This window comes from Manis pentadactyla, chromosome 3 (genome assembly GCF_030020395.1).
Source record: "Manis pentadactyla isolate mManPen7 chromosome 3, mManPen7.hap1, whole genome shotgun sequence".
Classification (NCBI taxonomy): Eukaryota; Metazoa; Chordata; class Mammalia; order Pholidota; family Manidae; genus Manis; species Manis pentadactyla.
Window position 1 is genome coordinate 202,575,920 of NC_080021.1, and position 22,697 is coordinate 202,598,616.

General features: G+C 53.8%; 2 protein-coding genes across 9 annotated transcripts in view; both read right to left on the reverse strand.

Moving 5' to 3' along the window:
* The window catches only part of AKNA (AT-hook transcription factor), a 51,320-nt gene extending 49,491 nt beyond the window's left edge, over positions 1-1,829 (reverse strand). The window contains exon 1 of the mRNA XM_057498971.1: positions 1,609-1,829. The gene's annotated coding sequence lies outside the window, so the exon portion shown is untranslated. The remainder of the gene's footprint in view (positions 1-1,608) is intronic.
* A 3,496-nt stretch (positions 1,830-5,325) lies between these two features.
* WHRN (whirlin) overlaps positions 5,326-22,697 on the reverse strand; it is an 82,452-nt gene continuing 65,080 nt past the window's right edge. For 3 of the 8 annotated variants that reach the window (XM_057498974.1, XM_036915535.2, XM_036915530.2), the window contains 6 exons: positions 21,881-21,913; positions 11,304-11,375; positions 9,502-10,024; positions 7,135-7,316; positions 6,482-6,604; positions 5,326-6,213 (listed from right to left, as the gene is read on the reverse strand). In XM_057498974.1, the coding sequence (XP_057354957.1) occupies positions 6,031-6,213; positions 6,482-6,604; positions 7,135-7,316; positions 9,502-10,024; positions 11,304-11,375; positions 21,881-21,913 (1,116 nt within the window). In that variant the 3' untranslated portion in view covers positions 5,326-6,030. The remainder of the gene's footprint in view (positions 6,214-6,481; positions 6,605-7,134; positions 7,317-9,501; positions 10,025-11,303; positions 11,376-21,880; positions 21,914-22,697) is intronic. The other 5 variants (XM_036915536.2, XM_036915533.2, XM_036915537.2 and 2 more) reach the window with 3 other exon arrangements.

The window sequence follows — 22,697 nt, forward strand, 5'->3', positions numbered from 1 at the left end:
GGCTGGGATTCAAACCAAGGTCTTCAGACTTCTGGTCTCTAGATCTGTCCCACCTCCCAGGACTGAGGAAACAAAAAAAGGATCTGGCTTCAACTGGTGATGTGAATGTTTCAAAAGTACTCTTTCTTTCCCCCATCCTGGAGGGAAATTGAAATGTCCTGGGCATGCACCAGTGTCCAAAATACCCTCTCAGCATGACAGCCGCAGGGCCCAGATCATTTGTCTCTCTGCAAACCCCAGCCCTGGCGTCTCTGGTGGACTGTGCAAGCTGGCGGGAGCTGATGACATCCCCTTGAAAGAAATGACTCACATCACGTTTAAAATGCAAATCACTGGACTTTGGGAGGCAAAGGCTCCATGTGGGTACCTTCTGCCTCCTGCAGAAGAACTGAGATCTACAGATAAACCCAGATAGTCCCCAAAATATCCTAAGGCCCATCCCTGTCAGCCAGACTTAGGCCCCCTCAAATGGATAGGTACCAATTCTGTTCTCTTGACAAAATAAAATAACAGCCCCAAAATAAAACCCACCAACTTCAGAGGAGGCGCCTGGAAAATTCTCTAGGGAAGTCCCTGTATATATCTAACCACTGTCCTGCATGCTTCAGTTTCCGCAATTAATTCTCCCTTCTGTTCTAAAACAGGAACAAGGTCTCTTTTCACTGCAGCCTGGCTCTGCTTCTCTTCTCAGCTCTAAAATAGCCCGGGTTTGTTATCAGCAACTTTCTGTTCCAACTTACTCAGAAGGCAGAAGCTTTTGAAACAGGTAATAATCTTGTCATTTCTTTCAACAAATGCAGGGTAAAGGAGCAGGAAAGAGTCTCATCCAAGGTCACATAGCAAGCAGGTGTTGGCTTAGCCCGTGCCAGCCCCATCACACCGCTAAGAGGCCAGCTCTGGGCCGGCCCTGCTGTGCGCCCTTGGGCAAGCCGCGCCCCCTCTCTGGGCCTCAGACATCCCATCTGCGTACCAAGAGAGACCGGCCTTACTTCTGCAGTCCCTTCCAGTTCCTACCACTCTTGGAGCTACCCACCCTTTTGCCGGCTCCCGCTCTGCCTCTCCTCCCCTGCCAGAAAGAGGAAAAGAAACTTGCGTTAGGCGTCCGGGGAGGGCGCGCGGCTCCAAGTTGTCAGGCTACGCGGGCTGTTGCCGGGTGAGCAAACCTTACACAAATCCCAGGACAGTAAAGTCCCACCTTCCCCGTAACCACAACTACAGAGCCACACCTCCAGCCCAAACACAGCCGGAGGCCCCGCCAAGGACCACCCCCGAACTCCCTCGGGACCGCTCCCCTCCCTGGGAACAGCCTCAGTTGGACAGAGAAAACGCCAACACCTCCATTGTGCGGAGGTAGAGACTGAGGCCGGAGGGTGAGGGCTGCCGGCAGGTTTGGACTCGGACCCTGACCGCGGGTCCAGGGCTCCCTCCCATTCCGGGAGCTGCGATCCGTCTGCGCGTGGGGTTTCCACGTGGGAGAGACCTACAGCAGCTCGGTCTCTGTGGGTTGGAACCCATCGGCTCTTCCCCATTGCCCGGACGGATAAACTGAGACCCAGCGAGGGGCCAGGACCCGCCCCGGACTCAACGCGAGCCCCTCCCCGGGCTCACCTGCCGGCCGCCGCAGCGCGCGGGTGGTTTCCTGGAGTTGAGCGGCAAACAAAGGTCTCCAATCCGGGCGCGGGGCGGGGAGGCGAGTGTTTTGCATAATCCCCGAGGCTGGCCTATGACGCGCGGGGCGCGGCCTCTGAAGGCGGGGCCTCTGGAAGCTTCACCAATCGCGGAGAGGCGGCCGCCTGCGGCCCGCCCCCGGGGACTTGGACGCAGCTCCACTGCTGAAAATCTCAAATCTGGGAAGTTGCGTGTCCCTTCAGAAACCCGCCCTCCTGCAGACGACTGCGGACGGGAGACTGAGGCCTGGCTTTAAGGCTTTTGTGCAAGATCTCACAGAGCCACAGTGAAGAAGCAATCACAAACTTTCATAGCTGAAACGGATTGCTTCCTAACAGTAATAATAAACGAGCACATGTGTAAGGTACTATTATAAACTCTTACTATGCTGGACCCTCTCCTGTGACGTAGATAGGTAGGTATTCTCATTACTCCCCAACTGTATTGTAGCCCAAAATACCATTAGACCAGCAGGGAAACCTAGGCCTGGAGAGGGACACGAACTTGTCAAACGACCCGCAGTGAGTACAGGACAGAAATAATCCATTGTCCACTTAACGCCACCCTGAAGGAAAGCCGGTGTAAGGTGTCAAACTGGCCTGGGCTCGCGCCCCAGTTCTGCCACTGGCTGCCACTGAACTTCATTCAAGTAAATGGGACTCAAAACTCCTGCCTCACAGAGCTATGAGGGGAGTAAATAAACACAGCACCAAGCCCATAACAAAGAAATCAGTGACACTAATTTAAAGAGCTCCTCAACCAATCCCATTTCACAGCCAGGTTAATAGGCCCTAAGACAGGAAGCGAGGTGCCCAGAGTCCTACATCCAGCTGTGTTGCAGCCACATCTCTTTCCTCCTGGCAGAAGGCTCTTCTCAGTTCCCCAGGTTGCCGGTGACTCTGTACTCATATTACCTCATGGTAATCATAATAGCAGCTTCTATTCACTCAAGTCCTATTCTGTACCTGGGGCAAACATTTTAGCTAGTCCTTATAATAACCACAGCTTAGTATTATGCTCCCCATTCAACGATGGGGAAACTAAAACTCAGAGAGGTTAAGTGACCTGCCCAGCGAGGAAGTGGTGGAGGTAGAATTTGGTTCCAGGTGTTAGGACTGTGAGGTGTGCCATGTTTTCTGTCTTGTACTATTCACATGGGGCTAGTCCAACCCTCACCCTGTTTTCTCTCAAGGACAGGGGGCTCCTGGTAATTTGAAGGACAACTCAATTCATCTTCCTACCTTCTCCTTCCTCTAGCAGCAGACCCTGAGACTCTCCAGCTGTTCTGTCCCCACCCCACCCCAATTCTGGCATCATGAATGAAGATGTTAGGGCACAGGTACATGTGGCCAGGGTGGCCCTCTGACTCCACCCCCACCATTATTCCCAAGCTGCCTTAGTCTATGGTATTGGGTCCCTTCAAAAGACAACCAGGAATGTGCTTGTCCTGGGGCTTTGGGTTCTGGACTTCAGGCAGCTGAGGATCCAAATTTGTTCCCTACCACTCATTAGCTATGCAACTTTGAGCAAGCAGCTTGACCTTTCTAAGCCTACTTGCAAAGCAATTTTTTTTAAGCTTAAAATTCCACTGGTGGTGGGGAAAGTAGGGAGGTGGGGAACCCTCACACCCAGCTGGCCACAGTCCTGGAATCAGGTTCAGGAATTCCAGAAGCAGGAGTTCCAGAAACTCATTCTTGTCCTACTTTTTCAGAGTACTCACTGGGGCCTGTGGGCAGCAGCTGCTGGGATTGGAGCAAGCAGAGAGCTGGCTGGTTCAAGGAACAGAGGTCAAGTCATGACCTGCCCCAGAGTTCAGAGAGCAGGTCAGTAACCAGCCTGAAGTTCCCACAGTGACTGAGCCGCTGAGAGACAAAAACTCACTGTTCAGGTCACATGCACAAAAGTCTGGGCCTGGTAAAGATGTGGTGTTTGTATGACCAGAGGACCTTTCTGTGTATATCATCATCCTGACTGTAGTCTCCTTCCTGGGGCTGACACTGATCGTGCTGTCCTCACACACACCATCCCAACTTCCATCAGAGGCAAACAGCACCACCCCCATTGTATTCATTTCCTGTGGCTGTTGTGACAAATTCCCACCAGTTCGGGGCTAAAAATAACACCAATTTGTTCCCTTACAAAGATAGCTCACCGGGCTAAAGTCAAGGTGTCAGCGAGGCGGGTTCCTTCTGCAGGCTGTGAGGCCAGAATCTCTTTCCTTCCACTTTGCAGCTTCTAGTGGCCGCCTGTATTCCTGGGCTCGTGGTCCCTTCCTCCATCTGCAGAGGGCATCACTCCAACCTCTGCTTCCAGCATCACATCTTTTCCTCCTTTGTGTGGCATCTCCCTGTGCCTCCCTCTTACAAGGACCCCTGTGACTACACTGGGCCCACCCAGATCAATCAGGATAACCTCCCCATCTAAATGCCTTAGTCACACCTGCGAAGTCCCCTGGCCCATATTAGGTAACATTCACACCTTCCAGGAACTTGGCATCTTTGGGGCTCTTCTTCAGCCAACCACACCCATCTGCCAGAAGGGGAACTCTGGGCTCAGAGAGGTGAAATCACTTGCCCATGACTGAACAGGATGTGGAGTCTGATGCCAGGGGCTCTGGGGCCTGGCAAGGCTGTCCTGCAGCCAGGTGAGGGCTATTCCCTGCAGGGGTTCAAGGACTGGGGAGGGGCCTAGAGTCCCCTGGGAGGGGCCGGAGCCTGCAGGGGTACTGGCTGCTTCAGAGGTCCAGTGGAGCCCAGGGCTGTGGCCTCACGTGGTCTCCTGGGGCTTGGGAGGGGACAAGGGCAGTGAGGAGCTGGGTATGGTGGCAAGTCTGTGGAACCAACTGCAGCCTAACCCACTTCTGGCAGACCCTGGACACAAATGGGGCAAAGCAGGACTTCTCAACCTCTTCTGGCCCCAGAGAAATCCTGAAGATGACGGAAACGGGCACTGGCGCCGGCACTGGGGCTGTGTAGCAGACCATTTAGGTCACCCTCCCCTCCCTGTTCCCCCACTCCACTCCATGTGGTTTTGCTTTTAATGCCCACTGCCCTTGGCTCCTGGAATAGCTTGGCCTGTACAGACAGAGGATGGGAAGTGATTGGGAGTTAACTGCTATCTCCCCTCCCCCTGGCCTTTTCCAAAGTCTGACAGCATGAAAGCCCTGTCCCCTTACCCTGAGTGGGGACATCACTAGGCCTCTTCCTCCAGAGTCACACATGGGATCAGGCCGCAGCTGCCCTCCCAGGACTTTGCCTAAAACCTCATCCCGCTTGGCTTCCTCCCTTTCCCCCTCCTGATTTCTCCCTCCCTTACAGGTCTCCCCTGGGAGCATTCAGAGACAGCTTCTGGGACCCGACCAAAGTCAGGCCACCTCTCTATTTTAAAACATCCACAGACGTTGTGCCTTCTGCCACACGACATAGTTGCTTTAATCTGCAAGTATTATCTGTGACTCACCTTTAAGCAAGGTGCTCCAAGATGTAGGTGTGGCTCAAGTGTCCTGCACACCCACTGTGGGTCCCAGGTTGAGCCATGGGGGCAGGAGAGGGTGGTGACATGTGATGCTTTGGGTGCCTCCATCTGTCCCCCCTACCCCCAGTCGAGCAATCAAAACCCCAGCCACAGAGACTGGCCACACAGCCCGGTGGGCCCTAACCTTGTTCAGATTTCTTTATTGAAAAATTAAAGTCATAAGCTCTGTATATAAATACACTGACATCACCAGTCACCTGCAAGGCCTCTGGGATACGCTCGGGGTGGGATGGGAAGCTGGGGTCTTGGGGTCCCCAGGAGTATGGAGAGGGAAATAAATAATAAATACCATGGGGGGATAAGGAGCCAGGGGGAACAGGGGTGTGAAAGGGGGCGCTTAATGCTTATTTGTGGCACTAAAGGTCCTGCAAGATGCCCCCCTGGCTGGGGGCTGTGTCCATGAATTCCCCTGTGACCTCACTGCAGACCAAGGCTCAGGTATCTGGGGATGGGCTAGGTCTCAGCTGGCTGGGGGCGGCAGTGGCCGCCACCTAACCCGGAGTAACAGGCCCTGGCAGGCCTCATACGGACATGTCACGACACAGGCGCTCCACCCTCCCCTTTCCTTTCTCGCTTTCCCACAACTCATGCTTCTATTGAGCGCCTCCTGTGTACAGGGCAGGGCACCAGAGCCTGACCTGACCTTCTGTTGGCCTCACTAGGCTCTCTTCTCCCAGTTCTGGTCCAGTGGGCTGAGAAGTCGGGGGATGTCTTCCTGCTACTCTGCCTATGCAGCCCTGGCCCCGCAAGGAGATTAACAGTGCCAGGAGGGAGGAGGGGCTGGGGCCAGCAGCTGGGCAGTGCTAGGAGGCCCACGGGCCTTGGTCCCTAGAGCATCACATTGAACTCAGTGACCAGAAAGTCAATATAGTCACGCTCCTTGGTCTTGAAGGCCTCTGCGATGATGCGTGCAGCCTCCCGATGCTCCTTGCCCCGAAGTGTCAGGCCGTTCACTTCCAGTATCACGTGGCCCACCTTGAGCTGCCCACAGTTGTGGGCTGAGCCACCTCGCTGCAGGAACGACACACAGAGCAGGGCACATGGGGCACCTGAGGGCTGGGCTGACCTGGCTTTGACACTGGGTCCAGCCTGACACTGCCAACCAGGCAGCTACAATATGAGAGTCCATTGCCCTGATGAGGAAAACTGAGGCTCAGCGAGAACAAAGGTCCACCCTCAGGTGCTGGGTTGCCTCTGGTGGTGGCAGACCCCTGGGGATGCGGAGAGGGCAGCCTGAGGCACAGGGAGACATGGTCAGGCGGGGCCCCTGGGGACATACCTGAATCGTGACAATCCTAGGCAGGGGCTGGCGCGTGTTGGCGCCACCCTCAATGGCGATGCCCAGGGTGGCTGCACTTTTGTTCACACGTACTAGGGTAGACGTGGGCTCCAGGAGTCCAGGCTGTAGATGTGAGGAAGGACATTGGTGACTGAGGCCTGCTTGGTGGACAGGCCTGGCTGGGGGCCTTGGGCTGGCCGTGACATGCCCCTGGGTCAGCAGAGTGCAGACTCCAGCCCCATGCTGGGAGCTGTCGGGTGCCAGGAAGAAGCTCTGCACTCCATGTCCTCTAATCCCTACAAAAGCCCCTGAGCTCAGGAGGTTAAGGGCTGGTCCCAGGCTGCTGGTGGTGGCACCGTGACTTGAATCAGGCCTGACTGCCTCAGCCCCATGCCATGTCAGAACTGAGCTTAAATATCCTTTAGACCAATTATCAGGACCCAGCTTGTCGGTGTCCATGTGGAAGGTAGGACTGAACTGGGCCTCCAGACTCTGAACAGAGTGTTCTTTCTAGAAGCCCACACCCCTCCAGTGATAGGGGCTCACTACCAAACCGGTGGTCACTTATCAAGCTGAACCCTGTCAGCACCTCTGGTTGTCCACCTGATGCCTGTCTTCCCTTCACCCTCTGGACCCCTCTCCTCCTTGCTCACTGGTTTGGTGGCCCCTTCCGTGGTCCTCTCGTTCCGAGGTGGCTCCTTGCTACTCCTGCTCTTGGTGGACACCATCTGTCTGCCTCGGCCTAGAGCACCAGCCTCTGCCTCACCGGCATCCACACCACTGTCTTCACTCAGGGTCTGCCCGCTGTCGGAGAGCTGGGAGAGCGTGGAGGCTGCTGGGAATGGGGAACAGGAGGAGAGAAGTGGTTTATACCCTGGGGTCAGGGAGGGCTTCCTGGAGGAGGCGATGGAGCGGACAGCTGGAGGGATTCCCCAAGCAGAGACAGAGGAATGAAGGGAATGTGTGGCTGGAGGGCAGGGAGACTTCCCACCACCCTTCCACCTATTGAGACCTGCCCTTCCACTGGGCCTGGCCCCAAGGTTGCCAGGGCATCTGCCTTGATGGTGCGGTTCTCAGATCTCAGATCCCAGATCCTGGCATAATGATGAAAACAGAGGTCAGGAGGCAAAGCCAGCCTGCAGATGCAGGTTTTGGTGTTTTTTTTAACATGCACAATGCTGTTCATTTTTAACGATGGACCAGCACATTCAAATCAGGCTATAAGAATTAAATTTCTACCTTGTTGAATAAAATAGCAGTGGGCTCACAGACACTGAGAAGGGACTAGTGGTTACCAAAGGGGAAGGTTTGGGGAAGGTGGGTGAGGAGAGAGAGGAGGATTAAAGAACACTATAACTCACGATCACAATATAGACAGGCCACAGGGAAGGCAGTACAGCATGGAGAAGACAATGAATGACCTTCTAACATCTCACTACGCTGACAGACAATGACTGCAATAGACGGGGTGAGGACTTGACAATATGGGTGAATGTGGAAACCACTGTGTTGTTTATGTGAAACTATCATAAGATTATATATCAATGACACTTCAATAAAAAAAATGTGCTACCTTCTTGAGAAAAAAATGGAAGGTCAACCATGCCTGTCTTATACCCCTGCACCACAACTGGCCTGAGCACAGTAATGGGCACATGCCCTGTGGTTTGTCAGTCAAACCTCAGTTGCTTCAATGTTCGTAATGGCTTGGCTCCTGCATCTGAGACCCTCTGGAGTCTGGCAGTTCAGGTGTGAATACCCTCTGACCAGCTGTACAACCCTGAGTGAGTTACATGGCTTCTTGAAGACTCCCAAGTTTTTGTTCTAACAGAGGAGCAATGATGTCCATCTAATGCGGTTATCAAAAAGATTATTAGATGTGTAGAGTGAAGCAGTTGAGAACAGTCTTGTGCTCGACTGCCTGGCTCTATGTTACCGTCTGTAAAATGGGGCTAACAGTAATACCAGCCTCCTAGTGCTATCGGAGGATTAGATGAGTTACTAGTATAGGCAAGGCCTGTGCAGCTGCCTGCTTTTATTCCTGTGTGTGTTGGACTCCAAGCCGGGTCTAGAGGCAGTAGTGATCCACCAGTGATCGCTCCGGCTTTTCTCATCACATCCTGCCTCTTCTCTCCTCAGCTGCCTCCCCTTACTAAGCTACTGCGCACAGGGACTCTGCCTTCTGCTTCCTAGTCGGCTAGCGTACAGAAGGGCTAAATTAATGTCCCTTGGCCAGGCCTGCCACTTTATTGGCCACAGAGAGCGTTGAATATCACCTTAGCCACAAGATGGCAGCAGAACCAAAAAATGTACCCAACTCGCTAGCAGGCAGGAGAAGATACAGAGGCTGCAGAGGGCTCAGGATTCCTGGGAGTGGAAAGCTGGCTTTACCCCCTACTCCACCTCCTGGGTTGGGCACCCTCTGGAAACTCAGAGGCCACAGCTTCGGGCTGGCGTCCCCCGTGTCTGGCAAGTCAAGCCTGCAGTCTGACCCTACAGCCCCAAATCAGACCTCCAGGAGTCCAGAGACTGTAATTTCAATATCCACCTTTTCCCCAGCACTTGCTCAGTGGCAGGTCCTGGAGGGCAGGGATCTCAAGCCACCCCTGTGCTCAGTAAGCTGTCTTTCTGCGGAGACAGGTCGGTGAATGTGGAGTGACTAGGCCTGGGGCCTTGCAGGATGAGCCCAGCCCTCAGTGACCTGGCAAGGCTCTGTCATCTCCATTGTCTGGTGGGAAAGCCAGCAGCCTGTCCACACTGACACAGCTAGCGAACGGCAGAGCTAGGAAGCACACTCACGCCGCCAACTCCACAGCCCCTCAATGCACGCTCAGGACCCTGCTCCCTGGCCACCCAGACCCTGAGCAGAGGACCACCTGGTCTAGCCAGCCACTCTCTAAGAGAGCACTGGGTCCCACCTTCACTGTGTGCATGGGCATATCAACCCAGAGGGGACAGTGCCCCAAGGTCAAACAGCGGGCGCCCCAAACCCAGCCCACGTAGGGCCTGCCAGTACTCACTGCGCGTTTGGGGCAGTGCCCTCACTTCGTTCACGTCTGGCTCGCTGTCTGGCCGGTGCACCTCCACCATGACAAAGTGCTGGTTTGTGCCTGTCTGCTCTGGGTGGCCGGAGGGGGAGGGCGGTGGAAGGCAACCCCCGACCAGTGTGGCCTCTGTAGGGGGGCTTTTCAGGTACGGGGGGGACTGGACTCGCGGAAAGGGCCCAATGCGGTGCTGGGTGACCAGGGCCAGATGGGCATCTAGGGGCCTCTTGGAGCTGGGGTTGGCAGGGGAGACGGAGGCGTAGATGGGGGAGGAGGGTGAGTCCGGTGCTGAAGAGGCCCCTGGGGTGGGGTCGGTGCTTGCTGGTGGGCTCTGATTCCTCGGGGCCGAAAAGACAATGCCTGCATGAGAAGACCCAGAGGAAGGCGGCAGGAGGTCCTCTATCCCTGGCTTCTTCGGGTTGTGGCCTTGGGCCAGGGGTGGCGGGGGAGGCGGCGGCTTGCAGCTAGGCAGCCCCCCGGCGGTGGGTTTGACATCATCCTGCCAAAAGACCCAACAGGAGTAGAAGGAGTCAGAGCCCATTGTGGCTGGGCAAGAGGGGCCCTGAGCAGACAAGTGGCACCAGGCCTCGGCTGGAATTCCGTCCCGGCTCTACCGGCTCTTGGCCACACTGCTCTGAATAATGCAGCACCCGAGTGGAAAACTTCTCCCAGGATCTCGGCAGCTGATAAGCATTGGAATCTTGGCAGGTGTCTCCAGGGATGGCATCGTTACCTTTGGGAACTGAAGTTCCTGGCATTGGCCAGGGCTTGTCACAGGGAAAAGGACTTACTTAGAGGTGGGATGCAGAGAATGGAAAAACAATAAAAGCATTTTCTGACTTTTCTTTTAAGGGGATTATCATGGCTACTAGAGACAGAGGTGTGACAGGACTGGAAGGGGAGAGAACGGATTGAAGATAGACAGGCAGACAGACACGTGGGCAAGAGTGCTGTGTGGCCCTGGGCGAGGCAGAGCACCTCTCTGAATGTGCCTCAGGGTAATGAGGAAAACTTCACCTACCCAGCAGGGTTGTGGAGATATGAGGAGCAGCGTGTCTGTTAGCAAGGTGCCTGCAGGCCAGCAGGTGCTTGGGGAGTGGCAGCTCTGGGTACTGTCATTACTATTGCCCCTCTGCCCATGCCAACATCCAGCACTGGCATAGTTCCGATGGCAGTACAGGCACTGTTCCAAGTGCTTTACTGAAATTAACTAATTTATCCCTTGCCACAAACTTATGGGGTAGGTACACTATTATTTTCCTCATTTTACAGATGGGTAAACCAAGGCACAGAGAGGTTAAGAAGCTTGCACAAAGTCACACAGTCAGGGATACAGATGGGATTGAACCAGGCAGTCTGGCTCCAGGGCCCAGGCCATTCAGAAGTGATACGGGTCAGAATCACAGTGACGCTGCCCAGGCTGCTGCTGTGGGCACGCAGGCATTTAACCTCCAGCTCCAGTGCAGTCATGTGGGCCCTTGGGAGTTCTCTCCATACACTCCAGGTCTCAGTACTTGCTGTAATAATGTTCAGATAACATATCAAAAGTAACATCAACTCAGCAAACAGTCAAACAGCTGACAGCCCCGCCTAAAATCCCCAGAGCTCATGGAGAACAGTCCTGGCCCCTGGTGGAGATGGCGAGCGACACACCTGGGTGCAGGCCTGGGGCTTGGTCGGAAGCTCACAGCTGAGGGCCTCTGTCCCCTCCCCGGGGCTCTCACCAAGAAGTCAGTATCCAGGACAAAACACCATGAAATGACCAGAGAGGGTCTTACCACGGAAATATCTGGGAGGGTGTTCCTATTGCCCTGGACAGCTTCACCAGTTTCCTCCAGGTCCAGAGTGTTCTAGAAACACAGAAGAAAGCCCTGTGAGCAAATGTAAACCAAGAGGGAAAAGCGAGTTGGCTCTCTAGGACACGGCCACTTACGGGCTCTGTGACACCATCATGTGGTTTGTTTCTCCTGACATGCTCCACGCCACTGGAATTTACTTTACACACTACAATTGATGCCGAATTTTCTGATGGTCATTTTCATATCAATTTTTTTCTGAGACTTTCCAGGCCTCCCCTGAACTACTGGAGGTGCTGTGGGGTGGCTCTGGCCTTGACTGGGAGTTCCTGAAGCTCAGCCCCAAGTGCTGTGCTCAACATGCTCGACCCTCCAAATTGCAAGGGTTCCCTCTCCACTGCTTGCTGACAGAATCCCAGGAAGGTGTGAACTGGCAAGAAGCAAATGAGAGGTAGATGGAGAAAGCCTCTCTCTCTTTTAACAGTTTTAATCATGAGGAGGTAGCTAAGTTTTAAATGGATCTTTTGCAAAAGATGCTTAGTTCTCCCTTCCCTAACTCACCAGCCTGATGCTTCCTCAAGTGACACCAAGCTGCCATAAGGCCATCTCTAGGCCATCCCTGGGAGGCCAAGCAATGCCCTTCTCTAAACTGGGCTCCCTTGAGGGCTCAGGGGAGCCATTTCTCTCCACCCCACAGAGCCCAGGGTGGTAACAAGCTTCTGTGACCTATACCCGGCTCATCTCAAGTGCAGGAATCAATATAAACAGTCTCAATAACACTTACAAGGGCCTGGGGACACAGAGGAGGTGCGACCCTACTCCTGCTCCGTAGCTTACAGTGAGGGTGACACAAACAAGCGAGGAGGAGACTGCGCACAGGGTGAGGGACCACAGGTATACATTGCAGCTGGAGAGGGGTCACCATGGAAGGCTTCCTGGAGGAGAGGGCACAGCTCAAAGCTGAGTCTTGTGGGTGAGTTGAGCAAAAGAGGGAATGATGGGTGTTTCAGAGGGAAGGGCATGCATAAAGCAGGAAGAATAGAGGGGGTTAGAGGATCTTCGAGATGTTCCACGTGAGTCAAGCCTGGAGCTGCCTGGACCTGAGCCTGAGGACAGTGGGTTGCCATGGAGACATGGTCAAGTTTGCCTTCTACGAAGATTCCCTTTGCTCACATTTCCACACTAGAAAATGCAGGCCTGTCTGGGCCTTCACACTGCTGTTCCCCTTGCCTGAAACGTTCTTCCCCTTGGCTCTCCAAGGCATGCTCCATTTGCTCACCTCCTTCAAGACTTTACTCAAACGTCACCTCCTCAAAGAGGTCTACTCTGGGAAAATCCCCAGAATCACAACCCCCATCCCCACCTTGCTTTTTCTACTTTGCACTGATCACTGCTCTTTACCCAGTGGCCTTACGTAACCCTGCAAACATAAGTCAGATAAAGCCTCTCCAGCTCAGAACCTTCCAGAGCCTTTCCATTACTCAGAGGAAATTCTACTCATTGGGGCTACTAACCGGGCCTTCTTGTTACTCATCTGACAGGACGGGACTGCTCCTGCCTCAGGGCCTTTGCACTCATGTTCTCTGCCAGCACCGGCACCGCACTCCTGGCTCACTCCCTAACTTCACGTAGTTCTCATCTCAGCAACGTCTTCTGGGACCAGCCAGTGGAAAACAGCATCCTTCTCCACCCCTACACCACCTCTAACCCCTGACCCTACATCATTTTTTCTGTATAAGACTTAATACCACCTGACATTTAACTACTGATTTGTTAATGTCTCTCCCACAGGGACTCCTGTAGGCAGGACTGGTGACGACCTGGCTGCTATTGTGTGACAGTAGCTGCTTGAAAAACATTTACTAAGCAAACGAATGAAGCCATGAATGAGTCGATGGGTGACTGAAAAATCGATCACTCTGGCTGTCACAGGGAGGAGGCCCGAGCAGGCAGAGGATCAAGTCAGGTGGCTGCTGTGGGTAGGCATGGAGAGCAGTCACGGTGGCTTGGATGAGGGTCAAAGCAGCACGTGGGGGTGGAAGGGGCCCTCAGACTCCACACTCCCTGGGATACAGGCCACCAGGTCTCTCCATATTGACCCCCATCCCAAATGATCCTCCTGAAGCCTTGAGCACTCTGGGTGGGCAAAGGCACATAATCACGAAGGCTAGTCATGGGAACCCACCGAACGAACTGCTGGGCCCTCCTGCTCTCCGCCTTGCACGCCCAGTGCTCCTCACCTGGTCCCATGATGCCTCTGGGGCAATGTCAGGCCAAGCAACTGCCCCCCTTTACCAACAAAGCTGAGGCTTATGTTCAAACCTCAGCCTCCTGTACTTTGACTCAGGAGGATGCTGCTGACAGTGCGGTGAGGTGAGGACAGACAGTCTTGGGAAGGGGCTTGCTTTCTCAGCCACTGATTAGTGGCACCAAGTCTGGCTTCTCTGAGATCACACCAGCTCTGCCACTTACAGTTGAGTGACACTGGGCAAATCGCTGACCTGTTTTGTGCCTCAGTTTCTTCACCTGTAAAATGGGGTAACAGCAGTCCTTCCCTCCGGGGGTTGATGCATTAACACCTCAAAATCGCTCAGAACAGAGCCTGGCACAATGTATGACAGAAGGCAGCTGTTACACACACCAGAAGCCTGAGACCTTACACTTCTGCCCCAGCAACTGAATGGTTGCAGAACGTGCCTGGCCCATGTGAACACTTCAGTGGAAAGAGAATAGCATCCTCCCATACAACCACCTCCTCCAAAACCATGGAGTCCTACGCTCCCTAAAATAGTCCAGCTGGGCAACACAGCACCCAGAGTTTAAGTGAATGATAAGGCAGGACTGGTTATGTGCAGTGACTTCCCAAGACCCCAGTCACAGCCCTGTCTTCAGCAGGAGGCACTGAGAGGGGTTAGAGGCCCTGGAGGTGTCCACAGCAAAGACAGGAGGGGCCTCCACCACTCCAATGCAGCCATTGCCACCTGCCCCCGGATTGCAACCTGCAGGCACCCTGGCAGCTCCGAAGACAGTCTGTGGTGGGACAAAGACACGGTGGGTCCTGTTCTGGTAAGGTAGGAGCCTTGAGCATTCATTTAGTCGTGCCACAAGCATTTATCAGGCAACCTTAGAGGAAAACTCATGGGGATAAAAGATGAGCAGGCCACCTTGTCCACAACACCCAGCAGAGGGCTATCACCCAGTGGGGCCGAGTCATGTGCAGGTACATTGATGGGGCTGGCAGTTCAAACAGTGGCCACGGGAGGGGAAGAGAAGGGAGGCCAGAGGCTGACACACAAGCATGTCCTTGCCAAGCATTATAAGGAGGATGTGAAGGACATACTGCGCAAGGCCCCTGCCGGGCACTTTACTTACATGATCTCATTTGTTCTTCACGTGAGGCAGGCCCTGTGATTCTCCCTGGGTGACATCTTTTACACTTAAACTCAGAGAGGGAAGTGACCTGTCCAAGGCCACATGGCCATTCTACAGAAGATCAGGTTTCTAACTCAGGGCCACACAGCCCTACCCTGGCCCCGGAACTGGATAGGGCCCCAACACTGTAGGAACCAGAGGTCCTCAGAGTGACCCTCTCTGAAACAGAAAGAACACAGGCATCCCCAGCCCCCAGCTTCAGCCATTCTCTGCTACTAATGGCGTCTTGGAGCCAGGATGGAAGTTAGGGACGGCAGAATGGAAGGTGAAGGGAGGGAGGGGACAAGCATCCAGCCCTCAGGGCAGGAAGGCCTGAAGTGGAGCAAACGGCAGACAGGTTGGAAGCCAGCCCTGCCAGACGCTCAGGAGCCCCAGGTCCCCGAGCCACGTTCCTTGCGCATCTGAAATAGCTGCAGACAGCAGGTTAAGAACCTGCGGGATATACCAGCAGAAACGCTGGAGGGACAGGCTTGGAGAGGAGGATCAAGGTCAGAGCTCAGGCAGGAGCTGGCCTGTGCATCTCGCCTCCTCATCCCCGACCCCCACCAGCTTCTTGGGGTCCCCCGTCCTCTTCAACCACTGCTGTCCATGCACAGCTGAAGGTTTAGACCTGGCAGCTCAAGTAAGCCTGCCAGGTGAGACCCCCTTCATCCATTCTACAGCTGATGTGACTGAGGCTCAGAGAGGAAAGGTCACCTACTCAAGGTCACATAGCAAGGATGGAGCGGAAAGGCTGTTATCCAGACTGCTTGCCACAAGAGCCAGGATGTCTTTGGGACCCCAGGCCATTGCTCCCCCATCTCCTTCCACCTCACATTTATGGCGGTTTGGAAAATTCCCTTCTTTTCAGAGGGAAGAACTGCTTTTTGTCTGAGTTGGCCCAGTCAGGGCCCAGATATTCCAGGATTCTGGTTTGAAGGAACTGGGGAGCCCAAATTAAATGAAATGAGGGGCAGTCACCTGTGCCAACCTCTGCCAGGTAGACTCATGATTCTGGAAATGGAGGCCAATAAGGCCAGCGGGCACAGGTGCCACCCCAGCCAAGCGAGGCCCTTCCCCCGCCCTACCCCCAGCCCAGTGATTGGGTTTCTCCATCTGGACCTCTCATCGCAACGGGAGGGCTCTTACACAAAGGTGCTATTTTCAGCTTTGCTGTTCTTCTTTACTCTGATGTTAGGACAACAACTCTCTTACACCTGCCCCAAATGCACCAGGGGCCTGAGGCCGGGGCAGGGAGCTGTCCCCCCTTCCGTATGTGGCAAAACTGAGGCACTGAATCACAACGCCATCTGGAAGGTCACCAGTGGGGGCTGCTGAACGAGAAGGCCAGAGTGGGGGGGCGAGGAGAGAAACCCTGCAGGGAGGAGTAAGAACATGAGCAAAAACAGGATGGAGAGGGTCTGGGGCAAAGGCCAGGAAGGGGAAGCAGAGGGAGAGAGAAAGGAAAGATGGGTAGAAACTAAGGCATGGTGGCGCCAGTGTGAGGGCCGGGAGGGGGCGATTGTCACCACAGGAAAAGACAGGGCGTCAGGAGGGGACTGGTAGTGCCAGAAAGTCCTGGAGTTCCTAGGGGGCAGTGGGACTGGCCAGAGTGAAAGGGACAGGTCTGGGGCCCCCAAAAGATCCTGGGGCCAGCCCCTGGGGCGTTGGCCATGCTCGCTGGAGACAGGATCGGCCTGCTCCCAGCCTCTCCAAGCATAGATTGGGAGGAAGCCTGAAGCCACAGGAGAAGGTCAGAGGGGTGGGTTGGGAGAGAAAGGATCCCCAAAGACAGGACCAGAACCCACCCTTGCTTCTGACACCTGGCTGGCACTGGGCCTTTTTACCAGCCCGTCCACTCCTGCTATCATGTTTGACCACCCAACCACAGAAGCAGGAAAGTCCCTAAGAAGCGCGTGTGTGGGGCCCTCCGGAGACAAGGGAATCACTGCTTTGTCCCAAGGGAGCCTGTGCGGTACAAACAGTGCTTCCTTTTGCCCCACCCGGCATCTCCGTCCCAGTGGTCTTAGGAAAGGAACATCACTCAGTGGACAGAGATGTGACCCAGCATCTCCAGGTCAGGACTGGAAGAGCCCTTCGGACAAGTATTGGCAACCAGGGGACCCATGGACTTGACTGGGGGAAAACACTGCACCTTTATTCCCATTAACCTCTAACTGAAATGTAGGACGTTCTTCTTTCATGGAGGCGACACAGCCCAGCAAAAGCAGCGTCTGTGACACTGTCACCAACCGAAGCCACAGATCTTTCATAGCACATTCTAGTTGTTGCAGATGTTGCAAAATCCCATTTATGCTCCTCATGGCTTCACAATCATAGCCATTCCAGACCTGCTGTCAGATCTTGTTATCGGGGTGCTAAGAAAGCAGCACACATTTTATAATTTGTCTGGGTATTTAAAATATGGCATTTCATTATCTGATTTGTTTCCTTTGTACTCCCATGTATTTTATCTTGAAACATTTAAACTGTTATTCTGAGAAACTTGCTAGAGGGGTCCATGGCACAGAAAAGGTGAAGCCCCCACCCTGCCCCCCAAGTCTTAGATCAATACTCAGTCTAATGCCCATTTCATAACAAGGAAAATCTGGGCTCTGAGAGGAGCTGGGCCTGGCCCCGTGTGCTTGGTTCTGTTTGAGTGTAAACAGCTTCCAGCACCCCTAAGTCCCCACACAGGGAGAACCCACACTCCACAAAGGGTGAGTCGGGAGGAATGTTCCTTATTTCAGATGCCAGCCAAGGAGAGGCTGCAGCCACCTGAGGGTCACTAACGCCACTGGTAACTTTATGGTTCTGAGGGCACAGGGGGGAGCGTGCTGAGGGAATGGGCTTCCATTCCAGCTGGGAATGGGTCATTCTACTCAAGGGAAAAGACTAACTCCAGCCTCCCTGTGCCCCTGTGGGCACTGCGCAGCTTCCTGGGATGGTGGCTACAGAGCCAGTCTACCTGACAACGTTCCTGCATGTCTGGACACAGCAGTGGCCATTGGGGTCACCCGCAGCCACCCCCCTCTCTGCATGTTCTCCACACATAGGGGACGCATCTGAAAAAATGCATACAGGACAGTGTCACTTCCTTACTGAAGTGCCTTAACAGTGTCCCAGTTTTAGGATTAATCCTAAGTTTCTGGCACCTCCTGCTGCTGACCTTCCCCTCTGTCCCCTTCGCTCTAGCACTCTGACACCACTGACCTCCTGCAGTTCCCTCGCGGGTCCACCAGCAGGCAGCTCAGAGCCCCGGAGAGTGCAGGTTGGGCCCCCTAAGCTGCTTTGTCTGGTTGATACCAAAAGCGGCAGATCTCAGCTCAAACGCCTCTCCCCTGATGCCCCGAATGCGTCAGTGTGTGGATTATGTAGATGATGTGGTTCACTAGACCTGCTTATGCTTAACCTCAGAGTGCAGGTGCTTTTGCTTCTTTTGCTTATTTAGAGTCTCAACCTCTCAGAGCCTGGCATGTGGGAGGTGCCCAATGGCTGCATAAATGCAGGAGTGGCTGGATGAATGAGGGAATAGATGGGTTCCTTCCTGCTTGCTCTCTGGGGTAGGACTGGACCAGCAGAGGACTCCCTATAGTCATCTGGGTTGGAGCAAAAGGCAGAACGCACGAGGTGGGAAAAGGTCCTCTGATCGTTCACTGTTTCTGGCAAGAGCTGCCTTGGCAGTCAGGGCTCTTTGCAGCTGAAAGAGCCTGAGACAGCCCTGAACTTCACCTTCTCTTTGCCCTGGATGAGGAGGAGGGCATGGAGACCAAAGGGAAGGAGGTTGACATGGTTAAGTGCTGGCAGCCATGCCCAGTGCCCCTTCTTGCGTTACTGCGGTGGGGGTGGGGGGGAGGGTGGTAAAGCTTTCCGAGGCAGGGGCCACTCCCCGAGCATCCTTTGGCATTCTTGGTGAGCTCCTTTTGAGGCACAAAACCCTTCAAATCCAGGAAAAGGGCTGGGGTTAAGGCCAGGGCATGTTCCAGCTGCCACTCCCAACCTCGGTGGCATTTGCTCCATGGATACAAAGCTGGTCTTGGCCTCTGCAACTCCTTTTCCTCTTCAGTGCCCTTTGCCAGCCTTTAGAGTATCAACAGAATTGGCCTCCATGTACTCCACACCTGCAAGTCCACTCCTGGTCTCATGACCCACCCATAGATGGCTGGTCTTACCAGCCCAGGGTACAGATGTGGAAGCTGAGGCTCCAAAAGCTTAAGTCACCTGCCCAAGGTGACGCAGCTACTCACTGGAGCCAACCTGGGTCTGAGGGATTCCAGAGCCTGTGCACTTAAGCCCCCCTGCCACAGGCCTGTTTGCACGAGCGGAAGAATTCAAGAAAGGTCAGGCAGATCTTTCTTCTTTCGCTTAGCTCTCCTGGCCAACATTTTTATGGGAGGGGAATTATATTGTTTGGTGGCTGCAGAAATTCCCAGGGCTGACTCTGTATTAGACACATGGAAAATAAACACAATTTGTCAATGGGGGAAGGCAGCATCTGATTCCCTTGGATCGATTTTCTCTGGTTTGAGGGAAAATGGCTGCAGAATGCACCACGTGTAACCTGGGACTGCTAACCATGTAGCATGATCCATGGAATTTGGACTAAATGGAAACTGGCTCCATCTGGGGCAACTGTCTGGGGCATCTGGGTCATAAGAGCCATTGCCTGCCACCTTGCCCGTCTGAATGCCAGAGCAAAGGACATTTTCCTACCATGTGGGAGGGAAATGTTTAGCAGGATGGAACATTAGAAGATAATCCTGAGTGGCTGGGGAGGGTGGCTCCAGTTTTGGCCCCACATTCCCTGGGCCCCTGTGCTGTTTTAGGCCCTGGGCTGGCAGGACATAGACAGGAGAAAGCTGTGATTCCTACCCACACCCCACCAGCTCTCCCTGTTCACTGGGGAAGCCACACTCAGGAGGTGATTACAGCAATGTGTGACAGGTGGTTTAGTGGAGATATGACAAGCACTGAGCATCTTGAGGGAAGGGATTTGGGCCCTAAGAAAGAAATGCTTTTGGTTGTTGTCCATCCAGATTTGGGGTTTGTTTGTTACTGAGCATCACTGAGCAAAAGAAGCTCACTAATACGTGGTGCTACTGCAGACCACACCATGTGGCACACAGAGGTGAATGAACAAGTACCAGTTCAAGCTCTCTCGGAGGAGTGCTGCACCCTTTTTGAGGACACAGAGAAGTAGTGGGAACACAGAGCTGCCATTCTTTGCTGTGCCTCCCTTGAGTGTCTTCCAGAATCTTCTGACAGAAAGGGCATGGAGAGTTGGAGCAGCCTTGGGGGTCTTCTGTGGGCATACAGAAGGGAGATTGATGATGGGTGAGAGCTTTCCTGAGGTACAATGCAGGGCAGGGGCAGAGCACAGGGTGGGCATGGGGCTGCCCACTCCCAGTAGGGGGCCCTGTACTCCCGTAGGAGGGGCTTCCAGGAGGAGGTTTCTGTCCTGTGGCTCCACATGCCAGACAGACTGCTGTGTGTGTGTGTGTGTGTGTGTGTGTGTCTGTGTGTGTGTGTCTGTGTGTGTGTGTGAAGAGCTGGTGCCTGCAGATCCCTTCATCCTGTCTCAGCAGCTCAGGCTGCACAACCTCCTCAGGCCCTTTCTTGGGAATGAACCTGTTCTTGGTACAAACCCATGTTCAGGTATTCTCAATAATCAATGGCATCCTGTTATAACTGAGTCAGACCATGTTAGCCCCTGCTCTAACCTGCCAATGGCTCCCATGTCACTCAGAGTCCCAGTCCAAGTCCTCAGCACATCACCGGCTACTACCCTTCCCCTCACTCTGCTCCAGCCTCCTGGCCCCTGGACTTTGCTCAGGTGTGCTTCCACCTCAGGGCCTTTGCACTTGCTAGTCCTTCTGTGAGAACTGCTCCCCCCACCCAGCCACGGGTGTGGCTATCTCCCTCACCTCTTTTTCAGGTCTTTACTCAGGTATCACTTTCTGAGACCGCCAATCCCTCCCCAAAACCCTTCTCTGCTTTATCTTTCTCCTTGATAGTTCTCATTACTTAACATACATTTCAGTTATTTATTTTGTTTACACTGTCATCTCTGCCCTACCCTAAATTCCAAAGGATTTCTTTGTTGTTCTCACTGTATTCTCAGCACCTAGAACTGGATATAGCACATGGCAATCACTTAGTCAGTATATCCTAACAGAACAGAAAGAAGAGAGAAGGAGGAAGCAGACAGACAGATGGATGGATGGATGATGATTAGCAAGCTGCTGGTGAGCTCCATCAGGGCAGAACGACAGCCGGACTGCAGGGGTTAACAGCACCAAGGCCAGCAGGCCTGGATTCGAATCCTGCCTCCACCACTCACTAGCTGACCCACTTGAGCAAGCTGCTTCTCTCTGAGCTTGTTTTCTTCTCCTAAAAGGGGAGATTACAGCAGTACTTGCCACTCCTAGTTGCTGGGGGCGTCAAAGAGGAGGTCAGTGGAAAGCATCACTCCAGTGCCATGGAGAACGCTTGGAGTTCTTTATTATCACTCAGAAAGGCTCCAATTATTTGTATGTGCCAGGAATTCAATATGCAGAGCACTAGGGATTCAATGGTGACTCCAGACACATTTGTGCCCTCAAGGAACCTAGGGTCAAGAGGAATAACCAGCTCGTAAACATTATTAGCATATAATGAGACAAGAGTCATGACAAAGGGAAGCCAAGGGGCCTGAAAGAGCCACAGGTTGAAAGTCGCCCTTCTTGAGAGGATCAGGGAAGTCTTCCCAGAAGAGGTGCCATGTGAACAGGCATGACACACATACAGGAGACAGCCAGGCCATGAGAAGTGCGAAGAACATTCCGATCACAGTATATGGCATATGACAGGTCAAGAGGTCTCTCAACAGCTCCACAGCACAGAATTATCCTCATTTCACAGATCCTATAACTAAGGGGTGATAGCACCTTGAGGTCACACAGCAAAGAAGTGGCAGAGCTGGGATGTGAGCAGAGGGCTTTCTCTGGAGAAAGTGAACTGGTGAACCGGACCAAGAGTGAGCACCAGGAAGAATCCCAGTCCCCACCAGGGCAGGGTGCAGACGCAAGGGGGTGGCGGGAAGGGCCACAGCCCCCACCTGGCCCCAGCTAAGGGACTCCCACAGCTCCACCCAGCAGGAAGGACGGTACCTCCATCAGGTCTATAAGCCACAGCAGCCGCTCCTGAGAAGGAAGGGTGGGCAAAAGGCAAAAATAAAAATACATCAAATAAATATTTGTGATGGTGTGGGCACAACAGCAACCACCTCCCCCAAACATGCATGTGTCTCACACACAAACACACACACACACACACACACACACACACACACACACACACACACACACACAAAGGCAACATAAACACAGCTTCCCAAATCCCTTTTCTATGGACTTTGAACACTTCTAGCAGGAATAAAGGAGGGACGGGAGAGAAGAGTTCCTGTAGTTCTAACTGCCTCCTTGAAGGAAACTGGCGGAGGACACTCGTCCTTGAGAAGGAACTTCAAGTGGTGGTCCTTCACCTTGTGGCAACCCTGGGACTTTCCAGCAAGTGGGGCTAGAGTGATTACTTCCATTTGGCAGATGGAAAAACTACTCAGAGAAGGGATGTGACTTGTTCAAGGTCATACCTGCTAATGAAAAGCAGAGCCTGAAAAAGGACCCTGTTCAGGAGACTCTACCAGAGAAGACCGGGACTTCAAAGGGCCCAAGCTGAGAGGAGTGGAGGTTAGATCTGAGGAATGAAGCCCCGGGCTGTGCGTGTGGAATGCACCTAGCACAGGAGAAGGCTGGCAGGGGAGGGGCAGATCCTCAGCTCAGGGCTGTCCAGAAACTTCCAAGGGTCTGCAAGGCCCTGGATACAAATCCCTGGGTGGATTTGCCCAGCCAGGCTGGGGAAGGTCAGGAAGAACAGAGGCTTCCCCTGCCCTCAGGATGAGCAGCATTTCTGGGATTCTGGCACTAC